The 16,980-nt window shown below is 43.2% G+C and overlaps 1 protein-coding gene across 1 annotated transcript in view; it reads right to left on the bottom strand.

Moving 5' to 3' along the window:
- Nucleotides 1–11,018: 11,018 nt before the first annotated feature.
- LOC137369145 (cysteine dioxygenase type 1-like) overlaps nt 11,019–16,980 on the bottom strand; it is a 66,573-nt gene continuing 60,611 nt past the window's right edge. The window contains exon 5 of the mRNA XM_068029868.1: nt 11,019–16,602. Coding sequence (XP_067885969.1) covers nt 16,576–16,602 — 27 coding nt within the window. The 3' untranslated portion in view covers nt 11,019–16,575. The remainder of the gene's footprint in view (nt 16,603–16,980) is intronic.

Here is a 16,980-nt window from a genome sequence, read left to right as displayed (position 1 = left end):
ATTTGGCAGAATGCCTCATCAACAGAACTTTCAAACAAGCACCAAGACGTAGCTTGGCTGGTGGTGAGAAAGGCCCTCCCCGTCAGATCCTTCCTGCATGCCCAGAGTCTCGCCCCCTCCACATGCTGCCCTCGAGATGGCTGCGGTGGGGAAGAGACAGTTGCCCACCTCTTTCTGGAATGTATCTTTGCAAAGCAGGTGTGGAAAGAGATGCAGTGGTTTTTGTCCAGGTTCATCCCAACCAGCTCTGTAACACAGGAGTCTGTGCTCTATGGGCTGTTCCCAGGGATGCACACCGAGATAAACATCAACTGCTGCTGGAGGACCATCAATTCGGTGAAAGACGCTCTTTGGTCTGCCCGAAACTTGCTGGTCTTTCAGCGCAAAGAGTTGTCCACGACCAAGTGTTGCAGACTGGCACATTCCAAGGTCCAGGACTACGTGCTGAGGGACGCAGTAAAGCTTGGGGCAGCCGCAGCAAAGGCTCAATGGGGAAAGACCACTGTGTAAGGTCCTCCCACCAAAGTGAACTGAGGGGCTGGACCCATGCAAAACCCCCCTGGGCTGTATACACCAAATATGGTTTTGCTGTAAAATATACATGGCATGTAAAATGGAAGGGTTGTGAGGCAACTCACTTCTGTATTGAAGAAAACTGATTTCCTTTGCACTTTTTGGAATGTCAACTTGGTGCTGTTTTGAACTGTTTTGTCATGTATTTTTTACAGATTTTTATGAATAAAATATATTTTGGGGGGAAAAAAGTTCAGCAACTTGGGGATTAGCGTGCGAGGGGAGAGATAAGGCTCCACTCTTTTAATCGGACAAACCATATAGTAATCACACACCCGATGTGGTCTCAATCCCTTTTCCGCTAACCAAATACAACTGTTTGTATAATCAGCAATGGCTCCAGCGTGATCACGGGTATCACTCCTCTGAAGACTCCACCCATCCTTAACGGTCATATAGAGTGGTTCCTCAACCTGAAGGTGTTGCTGTCATAATTTCAAAAGTAATCCCTTGCCTGCGAAACTGTTTGCTTCATCTCCCAGCGGGGCTAAAGTGTGGCAAGTCGAAGAGACTTAGCAGTTGGCAGGAAAAAAGACAGCAGCGCAAGAGGAGAGCCAACTGTGTAACAGCCCCGACAAACAAATTTTTCTGCAGCACCAGTGGAAGCGTCTGTCACTCTATAATTGGCCTTTATAGCCTCCAGGCGCTGCTCCACAAACCACTTACCACCTCCAGGCGCTTACCCATTGTCTCTCGAGATAAGGAGGCCAAAGAAGAAGAAGAGTGGTTCCTCAACCTGAAGGTGTTGCTGTCATAATTTCAAAAGTAATCCCTTGCCTGCGAAACTGTTTGCTTCATCTCCTGTTACCCCTTTGATGTAAATCCCATTTCCCCCCCCGGGCGGCTTGCCCTTGTGAGGTGGTCGAGTGTATAATAGTAGCAGCAGACCCAGTATCAACGAGCATGATTTCCTGCCGCCCAGGCAATACTGCCATCACAATCGGTCTGAAGGCCGATCTCTCCTGAACTCCACCGCAGGAGAGCTAGCCTGGCCTGGCGCTGTCAGGTCTCTGTGGGTCTGGGAGGCATGCTTCCCTCCACGGCGCAAACGGGAAGTAGGGTCATATTCTATGGGAGGCCGAAGTTGCCTATGCCGTGAGTATGGGTTATTGTTTGAACCACAGAGGAGAGTTTTGCCATATTTGGGATCATCAACTCCAGCTTCCTTTCCAGTCAGGCTGGGCTGGAGTGTACGGTGGGGGTGATGGCAGGAGGGGCAGAACAGGTTGAGTGTTACTGGTACATTAACTATAATTGTACTGTTCTCGCCATCTGCCTCCATTATTCCCTGTTCTAATCGTTTGCAGACCTTACATTCTTGGGCGATGTACCCTGGCTTATTATAATTATAGCATTGTATGGGGTGGGGGTGCGCATAAGCAGTTATCTTAGGACCTTCAACGACATGTACGGGCCTTCTCAATTTTAGTTCACCTTGCGGATGACCCTTAGTATATTCAAAGGCTGCAATGGCTGCTTGGATAATATCTTCCCAATCATCCTATTGAAGGAATATCCCAAAGTATGTCTTATAGTGGGGAGTATTCCATTCAAAAATATGTCTTTAAACAGGATTTGTTGCACAGCGTCTTTCTTTGAGTTGTTGACTCGTCCCTGTAAAAGGTAATATATTGTAAACACCTGATCCGCAAAGGCGGCCGGTGTTTCCCCACTTTCTGTTTGCAGTTGTGCAAGATCTTATTCAAATTCAGAGATCTTACTCCCAGGGCATATTGAACGGCAAACACTGTGTTGTCAAACCTCCAATCCAGGTTTTTCCCTGATTAATCTGTATAACAATTTCAGATGAACATGTCAGAATCACAGAATAATAGTGCAGAAGAGGCCCTTCAGCCCATCGAGTTTGCACCGATGCATTAAAATACCTGACCTATCTACCTAATTCTATTCGCCAGCACTTGGCCCATAGCCTTGAATGTTATGACGTGCCAAGTGCTCATCCAGGTACTTTTTAAAGGATGTGAGGCAACCCGCCTCTACCACCCTCCCAGGCAGTGCATTCCAGACCATCACCACCCTCTGGGTAAAAAAGTTCTTCCTCAAATTCCCCTTAAACCTCCCGCCCCTCACCTTAAACTTGTGACCCCTCGTAACTGACCCTTCAACTAAGGGGAACAGCTGCTCCCTATCCACCCTGTCCATGCCCCTCATAATCTTGTACACCTCGATCAGGTCACCCATCAGTCTTCTCTGCTCCAAGCCTATCCAACCTCTCTTCATAGCTTAAATGTTCGATCCCAGGCAACATCCTGGTGAATCTCCTCTCCAGTGCAATCACATCCTTCCTATAATGTGGCGACCAGAATTGCACACAATACTCCAGCTGTGGCCTTACCAAAGTTCTGTACAACTCCAACATGACCTCCCTGCTTTTGTAATATATGCCTTGATTAATAAAGGCAAGTGTCCCATATGCCTTTTTCACCACCCTATTAACCTGCCCTTCTGCCTTAGAGATCTATGGACAAACACGCCAAGGTCCCTTTGTTCCTCGGAACTTCCCAGTGTCAGGCCATTCATTGAATACTTCCATGTCACATTACTCCTTCCAAAGTGTGTCGCCTCACACTTTTCAGCATTAAATTCCATCTGCCACTTTTCTGCCAATTTGACCATCCCGTCTATATCTTCCTGTAACCTAAGACACTCCACCTCACTGTTAACCACTCGGCCAATCTTTGTGTCATCCGCGAACTTACTGATCCTAACCCCCACATAGTCATCTATGTCGTTTATATAAATGCCAAACAATAGGGGACACAGCACAGATCCCTGTGGCACGCCACTGAACACCGGCTTCCAGTCACTAAAACAGCCGTCTGTCATCACTGTCTGTCTCCTACAGCTAAGCCAATTTTGAATCTACCTTATCAAGTTACCTTGTATCCCATGTGCATTTGCTTTCTTGATAAGTCTCCCATGTGGTACCTTGTCAAAGGCTTTGCTGAAATCCATGTAAACTACATCAACTGCACTACCCTCATCTATCGAAATCTGTCAAAATAAGGATTCTTTTCATGTCATTATCCGAATGCGAAGGATAACAACTATGGATATAATCTAACCAGCTCACTAAGTATAGCGGCAATTCTTTATTGGTACCTGACCCAATTGACCCTTAGGTCGGAGAGCGATAGGGGTACAACGGTAGGCGAGGTAGAAATCCGGCCAGGTTTGTCGAGTTACCAGATGTACCAGTGGATCATATTTACTAAGATTAGATGGCATATCACTATTGGATAGTTCATTATCAGTCTCCTTCGTCGCTCTCATCTGATCGCGTACTAACCTCCTCAATGTTGAAATCCCTTCCTAAATCCTCAGTTAAAACGTCGTCTGTAGATATATCATTTACTCCTGCTGACTTTACTTGGACCTCCACCATCAGAGTCTGCTTTACCTTCGTCCAAACCGGTTACTGCACAAACAATGGCTTACTGCCTGCCCAAAGCCTTTTTTAAGCGGTTACCTCCTGATTACACTGCCCACAGTCAGCTTGTCGGTGTGGAGTGTCCAGGGCTTGTTGCAAAGAATTCTTTGAGGAAGTGACAAAGTTGATTGATGAGGGAAGGGCTGTCGATGTCATATACATGGACTTCAGTAAGGCGTTTGATAAGGTTCCCCATGGCAGGCTGATGGAGAAAGTGAAGGCGCTTGGGGTCCAAGGTGTACTAGCTAGATGGATAAAGAACTGGCTGGGCAACAGGAGACAGAGAGTAGCAGTGGAAGGGAGTTTCTCAAAATGGAGACGTGTGACCAGTGGTGTTCCACAGGGATCCGTGCTGGGACCACTGTTGTTTGTGATATACATTAATGATTTGGAGGAAAGTATAGGTGGACTGATTAGCAAGTTTGCAGACGACACTAAGATTGGTGGAGTAGCAGATAGTGAAGGAGACTGTCAGAGAATACAGCAGAATATAGATAGATTAGAGAGTTGGGCAGAGAAATGGCAGATGGAGTTCAATCAGGGCAAATGCGAGGTGATGCATTTTGGAAGATCCAATTCAAGAGTGAACTATACAGTAAATGGAAAAGTCCTGGGGAAAATTGATGTCCAGAGAGATTTGGGTGTTCAGGTCCACTGTTCCCTGAAGGTGGCAACGCAGGTAAATAGAGTGGTCAAGAAGGCATACGGCATGCTTTCCTTCATCGGACGGGGCATTGAGTACAAGAGTTGGCAGGTCATGTTACAGTTGTATAGGACTTTGGTTCGGCCACATTTGGAATACTGCGTACAGTTCTGGTCGCCACATTATCAAAAGGATGTGGATGCTTTGGAGAGGGTGCAGAGGAGGTTCACCAGGATGTTGCCTGGTATGGAGGGCGCTAGCTATGAAGAGAGGTTGAGTAGATTAGGATTATTTTCATTAGAAAGACGGAGGTTGAGGGGGGACCTGATTTGAGGTGTACAAAATCATGAGAGGTATAGACAGGGTGGACAGCAAGAGGCTTTTTCCCAGAGTGGGGGTTTCAATTACTAGAGGACACGAGTTCAAAGTGAAAGGGGAAATGTTTAGGGGGGATATGCGTGGAAAGTTCTTTACGCAGAGGGTGGTGGGCACCTGGAACGCATTGCCAGCGGAGGTGGTAGACGCGGGCACGATGGAGTCTTTTAAGATGTATCTAGACAGATACATGAATGGGCAGGAAGAAAAGAGATACAGAACCTTAGAAAATAGGCGACATGTTTAGATAGAGGATCTGGATCGGCGCAGGCTTGGAGGGCCGAAGGGCCTGTTCCTGTGCTGTAATTATCTTTGTTCTTTGTTTGTTCCTAATTTAGATTGCAAATCGTTCCGTTTCCCAAAGTTTTAATTTTGTTTTTGGCGATTTGTAAATCATGACAAGCGGAGCCCACTTATACAGCTTTCAACGACTGCTGAAAGGCAGCAGTAGACGCCGCCAGCTGATTATGCAAGAGGTCAAGCTGAGTTGGTGGAGTAATTGCATTTGTCTTTTTTTTAAAAAGCTCGTCATTGCTTTGGGCGCAAAAGGTCGCCGCACACGCAACTAAGTATAAAACTTTAACAGCCTTCCACTTTTCACATCAATTCTATCTTTAATTAACTCTACTACTTCCAAGGAAATAGGCTCTTTATTCAGACACCCACTCAAGAGTCTGTATCACCCCACTAACACTTACTATCAGCTGTCTTCTGAAAAGATTTTCAGACTGACTTTATGTCACTTGTCATTTTCCTCACTGTGTTCTTTACGTGTCTGAATCAAGAATCCTGATTGAATAACGGTAAAACTGCCGCCCTTCTTTCGAAGTTATCGCTGTTCACGGTAACTATTGGTCAGACAATACTACGGACATTTACGCAATCAGTAGACAGAATACGCGTATATAAAAGCAAAATACTGCGGATGCTGGAAGAAGGTTCCGAAGAAGTGTCACTGACCCGAAACGTAAACTCTGCTTCTCTCTCCACAGATGCTGCCAGACCTGCTGAGTATTTCCAGCATTTCTCGTTTTTAGACAGAACACGCGATTTGGTGGCAAAGGTCCCTTTGTAGTCGCCACTTATAGAAACTAGGAGCAGGAGTAGGCCATTCGGCCCTGCTCTGCCATTCAAAAAAGATCACCACTGGTCCTCCAAGTCAGTACCCTGTTCCTGCTTTCTCCCCATATCCCTTGATCCCTTTGGCATTAAGAAATATATCAATCTCCTTCTTGAATATATTTAATGACTTGGCCTCCACTGCTTCCTGCGGTAGAGGATTCCACAGGTTCACCACCCTCTGAGTGAAGAAATTTCTCCATCTCGTTTCTAAATGGCATACCCCGTATCCTGAGACTGTGACCCCTGGTTCTGGACTCCCCAGCCATTGGGAACATCCTCCCTGCATCTAGCCTGTCTAGTCCTGTTAGAATTTTATAGGTTTCTATGAGATCCCCTCTCATTCTTCCTCATACATTAATCCTGCCATCCCAAGAAACAGCCGAGTAAATCTTCATTGCACTCCCTCCATGGCAAGAATATCCTTCCTCAGGTAATGAGACCAAAACTGCACACAATACTCCAGATGTGGTCTCACCAAAGTCCTGTATAACTGCAGTAAGACATCCTTGCTCCTGTACTCAAACCCTCTTGCACTGAAGGCCAACATACCATCCACCTTCCTAACTGCTTGCTGCACCTGAATGCTTGCTTTCAGTGAGTGGTGTATAAGGACACGCAGGGCTTGTTGCACCTCCCCCTTTCCCAATCTATCACCATTCAAATAATATGCCTTTCTGTTTTTACAACCAAAGTGGATAACCTCACATTTATCCATGTTATACTGCATCTGCCATGCATTTGCCCTCTCACTCAACTTGTCCAAATCACATTGGAACCTCTTTGCATCCTCACAGCTCATAGTCTCCCCCAGCTTTCTGTCATCTGCAAACTTGGAAATGTTACATTTCGTTCCCTCACCCAAGTCATTAATATATATTGTGAATAGTTGGGGCCCAAGCACTGATCCCTGCGGTACCCCACTTGTCACTGCCTGCCATCCAGAAAAAGATCCGTTTATTCCTACTCTCTGTTTCCTAACGTCAACCAATTCTCAATCCATGCCAGTATATATTACCCCCAATCCCATGTGCAAAATTAAAGCACACTAACCTCTTATGTGGGACCTTATCAAAAGCCTTCTGAAAATCCAAATACACCAGATCCGCTGGTTCGCCTTTATCTATTCTACTAGTTACATCCTCAAAAAAACTCCATTAGATTTGTTAAGCACAAATTCCCTTTTGTAAACCTATGCTGACTTTGTCTAATCCCATTTCTGCTATCACATCCTTTTATAATACTCTAGCATTTTCCCCACTACTGATGTAAGGCTAACTGGTCTCTAATTCCCTGTTTTTTCTCTCCCTCCTTTTTTAAATAGTGGGGTTACATTTGCCACCCTCCAATCTGTGGGAACTACTTCAGAGTCGATAGAATTTTGGAAGATGACCACCAGTGCATCCATTATTTTCAGGGCCACTTCCTTTAGTACTCTGGGATGTAGAATACCAGGCCCTGGGGATTTGTCAGCCTTTAACCCCCATTAATTTCCCTAGAACTATATATTTTTTTTAACTAATACCAATTTCCTTCAGTTCCTCCCTTTCATTAGACCCTTGGTTCCCTAATATTTCTGGGAGGTTATTTGTGTCCTCCTTTGTGAAGACAGAATCAAAGTATGTGTTTAATTGTTCTGCAATTTCTTTGTTTCCCCCATTATAATTTCCCTGTTTCTGACTGTAAGGGACCTACATTTGTCTTCAGTAATCTTTTTCTCTTCACATATTTACAGAAGCTTTTACGGTCAGTTTTTATGTTGCCCACAAGTTTAGTCTCATACTTTTACTTTCCCCTGCTTAATCAACCTCCTTGTCCTCCTTTGCTGAATTCTAAACTGCTCCCAATCCTTAGACTTGCTGCTTTTTCTGGCAATTTTATATGCCTCCTCTTTGGCTCTAATACTATCTCTAATTTCTTTTGTAAGCCACGGTTGAGCTAACTTTCCAGTTTTATTTTTTGCGCCAGACAGGAATGAATAATTGTTGTAATTCATGCACATGTTCTTTAAATATTATCCGTTGTCTATCCACCGTCAACCCTTTTAGTGAAGTTCCCCAATTTACCATAGCCAACTCGCGCCTCATACCTTCATAGTTTCTTTTATTTAGATTAAGGACTGTAGTTCCAGATTCAACTACTTCACTCTCCATCTTGAAGAATTCTATCATGTTATGGTTACTCCTCCCCACACAAGATTGTTAATTAATCCTTTCTCATTGCACAATACCCAGTCTAGGATAGCCTGTTATCTAGTTGGTTCCTCAACGTATTGGTCTAAAAACAGCCACATACACGCTCCAGGAAATCTTCCTCCCCGGTATTATTGCTAATTAGGTTTGACCAATCCATTTGCAGATTAAAGTCACTCATGATTATAAAGAACAAAGAACAGTACAGCACAGGAATCCGGCCCTCCAAGCCTGCGCCGATCTTGATGCCTGCCTAAACTAAAACCTTCTGCACTTCCGGGGACCGTATCCCTCTATTCCCATCCTATTCATGTATTTGTCAAGATGCCTCTTAAACGTCGCTAACGTACCTGCTTCCACCATCTCCCCCGGCAGCAAGTTCCAGGCACTCACCACCCTCAGTGTAAAGAACTTGCCTCGCACATCCCCTCTAAACTTTGCCACTCTCACCTTAAACCCATGTCCCCTAGTAACTGACTCTTCCACCCTGGGAAAAAGCTTCTGACTATCCACGCCGCTCATAACGTTGTAAACCTCTACCATGTCGCCCCTCCACCTCCGTCGTTCCAGTGAAAACAGTTTATCCAACCTCTCCTCATAGCTAATGCCCTCCAGACCAGGCAACATCCTGGTCAACCTCTTCTGTAACCTCTCCAAAGCCTCCACGTCCTTCTGGTAGTGTGGCGACCAGAATTGCATGCAATATTCTAGTTGGAAGTTGTAACAGTTGTACCCTTATTGCATGCATCTCTAATTTCCTGTTTAATGCCATCCCTTACATCTCCACTAATGTTTGGGGGCCTTTAGACTACCCCCACCAACGTTTTCTGCCCCTTGGTGTTTCTTAGCTTAACCCATAAAGATTCCACATCATGGTTTTCTGAGCCAATATCCTCCCTCATTATTGCATTGCTTTCCTCCTTGACTAACAACGCTACCCCCACCTTCTTTCCCTTTTTTGCCTGTCCTTCCTAAATATTGAATACTCCTGGATGTTCAATTCCCATCCTTAGTCACCCTGCAGCCATGTCTCTGTAATTGCAACTATATCATAACCATTTATATCTATTTGCGCTGTTAATTCATCTACCATCTTGTGAATGCTCCGCGCATTATAACACAATGCCTTTAGACTAGTCTTTTTAATATTGTTATTCATCTTAGCTTTATTTTGCACTATGGCTCCTTTAGTTTCTTGCCCTCCTTTTCTCTGCCTTCCACTTTTTCTTCTTTGTTTCCCCCTCTTCTGTCTCCCTGCTCAGATTCCCAATCCCCTGCCATTCTAGTTTAAACCCTCCCTGACAGCAGTAGCAAACACCACCCCCCCACCCCCACAGAAATTGATCCCAGTCCTACCCAGATGCAATATGTCCAGCTTGTACTGGTCCCACCTTCCTCAGTGTCCCATGATTGAATCCCTCCCTCCTACACCATTTCTCCATCCACATATTCATCTAATATCTCCTGCTACTTCTGCTCTCGCTAGCACGTGGCACTGGTCGTAATCCTGAGATTACTACCTTTGAGGTCCTGTTTTTAATTCACGTCCTAACTCACTGTATTCAGCTTGTAGGACCTCATCCCTTTTTCTTTTGAACCTATGTTGTTGGTACCGATATGTACCTTGACAACTGGCTGCTTACCCTCCCCCCTCAGAATGCCCTGCAGCCGCTCAGAGACATCTTGACCCTAGCACCAATAAGACAACGGCCGCAGAAACGCCTGTCTGTTCCCCTTACAATTGATTCCCCTATCACTATAGCCCTGCCATTCTTCCTCCTCCCCTTCTGTGCAGCAGAGCCACCCATGGTGCCATGAACTTGGCTCTTGCTGCTTTCCCCTGAGCCATCGTCAACAATATCCAAAGCAGTAGATCTGTTAGAGAGGGGGATGGCCACAGGGGACTCCTGCACCACCTGCCTTCCTCTACTCTGCCTGATGGTCATCCATTCCCTTTCTGCCTTTGCAGCATTTGCCTGCAGTGTGACCAACTCGCTAAATGTGCTATCCACGATGATCACAGCATTGTGGATGCTCCACTGAATCCACCTGCAGCTCCTGCTCTGTAATGCAGGCAGTCAGCAGCTGCAGATGGACACACTTCCTGCTCTCATGGTCATCAGGGACACTGGAAGAGTCCCTGCTTTCCCACATAGCGCAGGAGGGAACATGAGTGTGAGATCTCCTGCCATGACTCATCTTTAGATTACTTAGTTACTCCCTTTAATTAAAAACTAATTATGCTAGGGGCCTTGTTCTACTCCAAACACTACCCACTACAATCTAAAGTTGTAATTAACTAAATTATTTTATTCAATTTATTTTATTTCCCTTTAATATATTTTATTAAGCTTACCGCTAGTTCCTTTACGGTTTTAAACATTAGGATTAGAATGGACCTTAATCACTTTCAAGATACTCACCAAATAGGTCGCTTCTTCCCTGCTCTCTCTCGATTGACATCAGCGTGATGTCACACTGATTTTTTTTTTCCCCCCTTAGCTCCACTCCTGCTGCTCCCGCTGTGTTCCCCTCTCAGTCTACTACTGATTTAGCATGCTTTTTGAACCTCCGTTCCTGGGGCTGTGCTCCTCCCTCTTAACAGAATCGTTACTAGAATTAACGCACTTAAATGGACCTGGAATCATGACTGCTCACAACCCAATACAAGTACAAGAGTTTGTCTTTAATTGAGTAAATTTATTAATAATCATACAGACACACAATGATAATACTTAACATCGGCAATAGGTTATAGCTGGTTCAGTCGAACCCTGGACTGTCGAAGCCCAGTTGCTGTGGCGCTGGTTGTTGAGGTTTTCTGTTGATCTCAGTTCTCTTTCTCCTCTTCGGGATGCGCGCCAAGGGTCTCGAGAGTCTACTTTTTATACCCTTTTCTGGGCTTAACCTTATCCCAAATAAGGTGATTAATTAGGTTACCGTTAGCAAACCAAGTGGACAAAGAGCTATTATTTTGTTATAGGCTTGATTAGTTTCTTATTGTCATAATATCTTTGGTATTGGGGAGGAGAGAGTCAGCATTTAACTGTTATTTACAGAGACTGTTACATTGCAGAGCATGTCTGTGACCAAAGGCACATTCCACTCACTCAGCAATTTGTACTAAAGCATACAATCTTGCTCCGCGGTAAATCATGGCTAACAATTTAAAGGATTATTAAAAGTTTATCCAAGGAACTGATTCATAAAGATACTAATTCTTACAAGTCATTCATAGCTCACAAACAAAGCAACATTCAGAAAATTTTAATGAACATTCCTTACCACTTTCATTGCTCCACCTAATTGTATACAAATGAGCAAGGCAGCACATGCCAGCTGGGCCACATTCTTAATACAGTCATCTTCAAGCAGTGCTAATTCACAAAAGTTTTGGGAAAGAAAAATACATTTCTAGCATTGTAGCAACTAGATTTTAATCTTTGAGTGACATCAGCTTTTGACTCGAATTTTCAAAATTAATGATTCCTTAAATACAAACTAGATGCTTAGGTCTTCATGTGGGTGTAGGGAGAAAAGAGAATCAATAACAGTTCCACTTTTTTGATCAGTTTATCACAGAGCAGCACGATCACGTTAAGATTTCTCATTTTTTTGCACAATACCTTACTCTCTTGTAAAGACCGATTGCTGTGGTCCCTTGCAGAGCAGTCATCTCAAAATAAACTTGAAGCAACTGGATTGTGATGTAATTAAGATATCAAGTTTGTGCACAAATCATAGGCCTCTTTCTGGGCGTCATTCTTTCAACTCATGCTTAATCTTTGAAAGAGGTATCCAATTTGTCCCACTCCCTAGCCTTTCCACCCACAGCCCTGCAATTTTCCCCCCTTGAAGTAATTATCTAACTGTTTTGAAAGTAACCATTGACTCTGCTTCAACCACCCTTTCAGCCAGTGCAATCCAGATCACAACTAGCTGTGCAATAATGTGTTCCCTCCTGTTGCCTCTGAATCTTACCAATCACCTTAAACAAATGTCCTCTTTGTACTGACCTTTCTGCAACTTAGAGAAAATATCAAAAACCCATCATGATCTTTGAATACCTCTTAAATCTTCCTTTAACCTTCCCTGCTCTGAGAACAACCCCAGCTTGATAGTGTAAAAGTACAACGACAAAAACATCTGATACAGTCTATATTTCCTGTTGTTAACAGACTCACTAACTGGTTTAAGTACTATTTTCAAATTTATCCACTGCTACGTTTAAAGTTAAACCACATTAAAGTGCTTTCTGGACTGACTATGTTGCATTTACTAGATGTTACAAACTGGCCTTAGTGACAAAATGCTAGGCAATCACTTCAAGGGATGAGAATTCATTTGAGTATTTTAAGGCACAGACAAGTGGCTTAATCCCAAAATGTGCTTCAAGGTTGCATATTTGCAAGAAAAATATCAAGCGAGAAAAAAAAAAAAACTTAAAAAGGTGCTTTACCCAATTTTCTCCTTTTAAAGGTTTCATCAGGCAACAATTGCAGCAGACAAGGAGACTGGCTCTCGAACATTGGCAATACTACTTTTGAGACACTGAAGGGATTGGATTATCATTTGCTTTGACTTTACCCTCCACACCATTTACTGCTCTTTACTTGGTTAAGTCCTGAATGTCATGGTTAAAGTTGGAAGCTCATCTCAGTGACGAATCTAATGTGTCAACTATTCCATGGTTTAATATAGCAGTGCTCCAGCTCATTCACATGACAAAAAATGTTTCTAGATTAGAAGCTGCTTAAAATGTTTCCACCCAAAGACTGACTTAACAGTCTTTTTTAGGAACACTGTCTTGCTTTTCTCATGAGCAAGTTAATATGATCCTTAGGATTTTTTTTTTTTTTAATTCATTCGTGGGTGTTGCTGGCTAGGCCAGCATTTATTGTTCATCCCTATTTGGCCATGAGTTGCTTTCTTGAACTGCTACAGTGCTGTTAGGAAGGGAGTTCCAGGATTTTGACCCAGCAACAGTGAAGGAATGGTGATATAGTTCCAAGTCAGGATAGTGTGTGGCTTGGAGGGGAACTGCTAGGTGGTGGTGTTCCCATGCATCTGCTGCTCGTCCTTCTAGGTGGTAAAGGTCGTGCATTTGGAAGGTGCTGTCAAAGGAGCCTTGAGTTGCTGCAGTACATATTGTGGATGGTACACACTGCTGCCACTGTATCGCTGGCAGAGGGAGTGAATGTTGAAGGTGATATATAGGGTACCCATCAAGTGGGCTGCTTCGTCTTGGGAAGTGTCTAGCTTCTTGAGTATTGTTGGAGCTGCACCCATCCAGACAAGTGGAGTATTCCATCACACCCCTGACTTGTGCGTTGTAGATGGTGGACAGGTATTGGGGAGACAGGAGGGGAGTTAACTCGCCACAGAATTCCCAGCCTCTGATCTGCTCTTGTACCCACAACATTTGTGTGGCTACTCCAATGCAGTTTCTGGTCAATGTTGACCCCCAGGATGCTGATAGTGGGGGATTCAGTGATGGTAATGCCATTGAATGTCAAGGGGAGAGGAGGTGGATTCTCTCTTGTTCGAGATGGACATTGCCTGGCACTTGTGTGGTGCAAATGTTACTTGCTACTCATCAGTCCAAACCTGGGTGTTGTCCAGGTCTCGCTGCATATGGACATGGGCTGCTTCAGTATCTGAGGAGTCGCAAATGGTACTGAACATCCCCACTTCTGACCTTATTTTTGGGGTGGGGGGGGAGTAGGGAAAAGAAAGGTTATTGATGAAGCAGCTGATGATTGGGCCTAAGACACTACCCTGAGGAACTTCTGCAGTGATGTCCTGGGACTGAGATGATTGACCTCCAACAACCACAACCATCTTCCTTTGTGCAAGGTATGACTCTAACCAGAGAGTTTTCCCCCCGATTTCCTTTGATTCCAGTTTTGCTAGGGCTCCTTGATGCCATACTCAGTCAAATGCTGTCTTTTTGTCAAAGGCAGTCACTCTCACCTCACCTCTGGAGTTCAGCTCTTTTGTCCATATTGAGACCAAAGCTGTAATGAGGTCAGGAGTTGAGTGGCCCTGACAGAACCCAAATTGTGCATCAGTGAGCAGATTTTTGCTGAATTTAACCATCAACAATCCTACCTTTAGAAAACGGTTGAAAGCCTTTTCCTATTTCATATTCATCCAAAACTTTAAAAAACCTGATAATTGAAATTGTAAGAAATGGAGAGGCTAGCATGGGGAGAGGGAGGGGCTGATCACTGGCCCCTGCTCAATAGCAATATCCTGTTACCCTAATTGAACATAGTAATAGTTAAATTTGCATGTCAGGCAATGGAATAGTGTACAAAAAACAAATTCTAAACTGCAGCATTCTTAGAACAGAAGGTCATTACCAACAACCAAGTTGTTTTGTTTGATTTAGAAATTGCATTTTATAGTTTATTTTCCATCAGTCAGCATGCATTCTATACAATTAAGCTTTAATATTGATGTGAGTATTAATCTCCAAAAGACAATGTTCAGACAGAAAGTATTTTTCTCCCTTGAGCAACAGCAAAATGCACTTAGGATTATGCATTATTGTGAAAGCATCCATTTTCCTCAATGCCAAGAGATGAAACACAACCTACCCACCGTATTCCTTGAAACATCACTTACTTCAATGAACCTCTCTGGTAACCAAAGGGGATGGTCTGGAGGCAGCTTTTATTTAGTGGAGTTTATTTAGGTATATACACACACCATTATTTACCAATAGTTAATTAGACCAAAATGGATAGCTGTCCTCTTATGTCAGTTACCTGAACAAACTAAATGCACTTTGTATACAGAAATGTCAAAGTTCAGTTTACTGAAGTAACTACCAAAACATCTAACAACTATAATGCTTTTTCAAAATATATACACACTTAATTACTTTAGACATTGTTATGTGAAAGTGAAGGTTTTAAGCCAACAGGTTTGCAATAAAATCAGTACATTTACAGCAGCCTTGTTACGGGAAAATATATTGTATAATTTTATCACATTACCAATTAAAGCCTGGCTCGGGTATAAAATTAAAACTCGACCTGCCAACAGACAACTCAAACCAGAGTCCTTTAATTTTTTTTAAATGCCCGACCCATGTATTCGGATTTGGTTGGGTAGCCAGACTTTAGACCAGTGATCGAGTACAGGTGCCAGTTGTTGATGTACCAGTGTTCAATTGTCAAAGTTTTTTTAAAAAACCCACTGATTTCAAACAGGCGAAGGCGCCACAACCCTGAGCACTCGCAGGAAAAAAAAGTATCCACTTCAGGAAATCATGCAATGTAACAAACAAGCTTCTGAACTGTATCAAATTCCGATGTCATTAACAAAAAAAAAAAAATCTCTTCAGAGAACTCAGGTCAGGAAGTTTAATCTCCCTATTTCCAGATAACCTTAAATCCTTGGGCCAAGTATAGATTAAAGCAAGAGCTCAGTTGATGTACTTACTGCAGTTACTGGTATCTTCCCCGCGCTGGTCAGTTTCTCCCGGACTTGATAGATTTCAGAATGTAAGGAGTTGGGTTAATTTCACTCGGGTGCTTTACGTCGGAACTTGTAGCTGTTTCTTTCCTCTCCTTTCCCCACCCCCCACCTCTGATTTCTGTTTTTCCTGATCCCTGTCCATGTCCATGCTGACCCAACCAGAGCCCGAATTTTGGACCCAGAAGAGAGACCCGACCCATGTCATCAGGTCTGCGTCGGGTAGCCATGTTCTATTACCAATATGTATGCTAACCACAATAATTGCTCTCCAAATGCCAAAGGAAGGAACAATACTGGCATTTTCAGCCCATGATAACGTGGTAAACACTAGGAAATTCAGTTAGCATTAAAAAAGGAGAAAGTCTATGATTCATAGAGCGTTGGCACATTGTTACAAGTGTAACAAGTGATAGATTTATTGAAACAGTCAAACTATTTTGATAATACATTAAACGCTACCACCGCCAAGCCAAAAAATGAAACATGAAGACTGCTTGTGTAAAAAGCCTGGTTATGTTTGCTTAATCAGACTCTAAAATAAAGATTAAGTGTTTAAAAATGCAACACTGGACAAAGAGATAAATCGTTCAGATCAGAATTGCATGTTTCTCTTTCTTCCTCAAAAAAAAGCCTGAAGCAAAAATGAGGTCATGTACAGCTTCATGTGTATTGCAATATTACACTGCCATATTCAGAAATTTCACTGAGCTGGCCTGGTAGTTCTAATGAATTGATCAGTTGTTTTCTTGAACAGTCGTTGCCTGTAAATCATAAAAACAAAAAATTAATTAGACTGTGACAACCTGATACATTACGAATTGTTAAAGATTTTCCCTTTCATTTACAATGAATAGTTCAACAGCCAATAGTGGTTTAGACCATAGTTTTCCTAAAAACTACAAGGCTAAAACTGAGCAAAGTCCCTTACCCATGGTTACTGTGTTCATTCTTTATTAAGCGAAAACAAGTAAGGGTATTTGATAGTCATGTAGTCTGATTGATAACCCAAATTTTAGGGGTTTGGTAATTTGAAGTTAGACTTTGCATCATTACACATGTTGTAGGTAATGTTTAAAGTTTAATGGCACAATGCAAGGCATTGACAGCACGGACACTAGAGACAGGAATGGTCCACAACA

This window comes from Heterodontus francisci, chromosome 4 (assembly GCF_036365525.1).
Source record: "Heterodontus francisci isolate sHetFra1 chromosome 4, sHetFra1.hap1, whole genome shotgun sequence".
Lineage (NCBI taxonomy): Eukaryota > Metazoa > Chordata > Chondrichthyes > Heterodontiformes > Heterodontidae > Heterodontus > Heterodontus francisci.
Note: the sequence above shows the minus strand (reverse complement) of the source record. Positions and strands in the feature narration are given on the sequence as shown.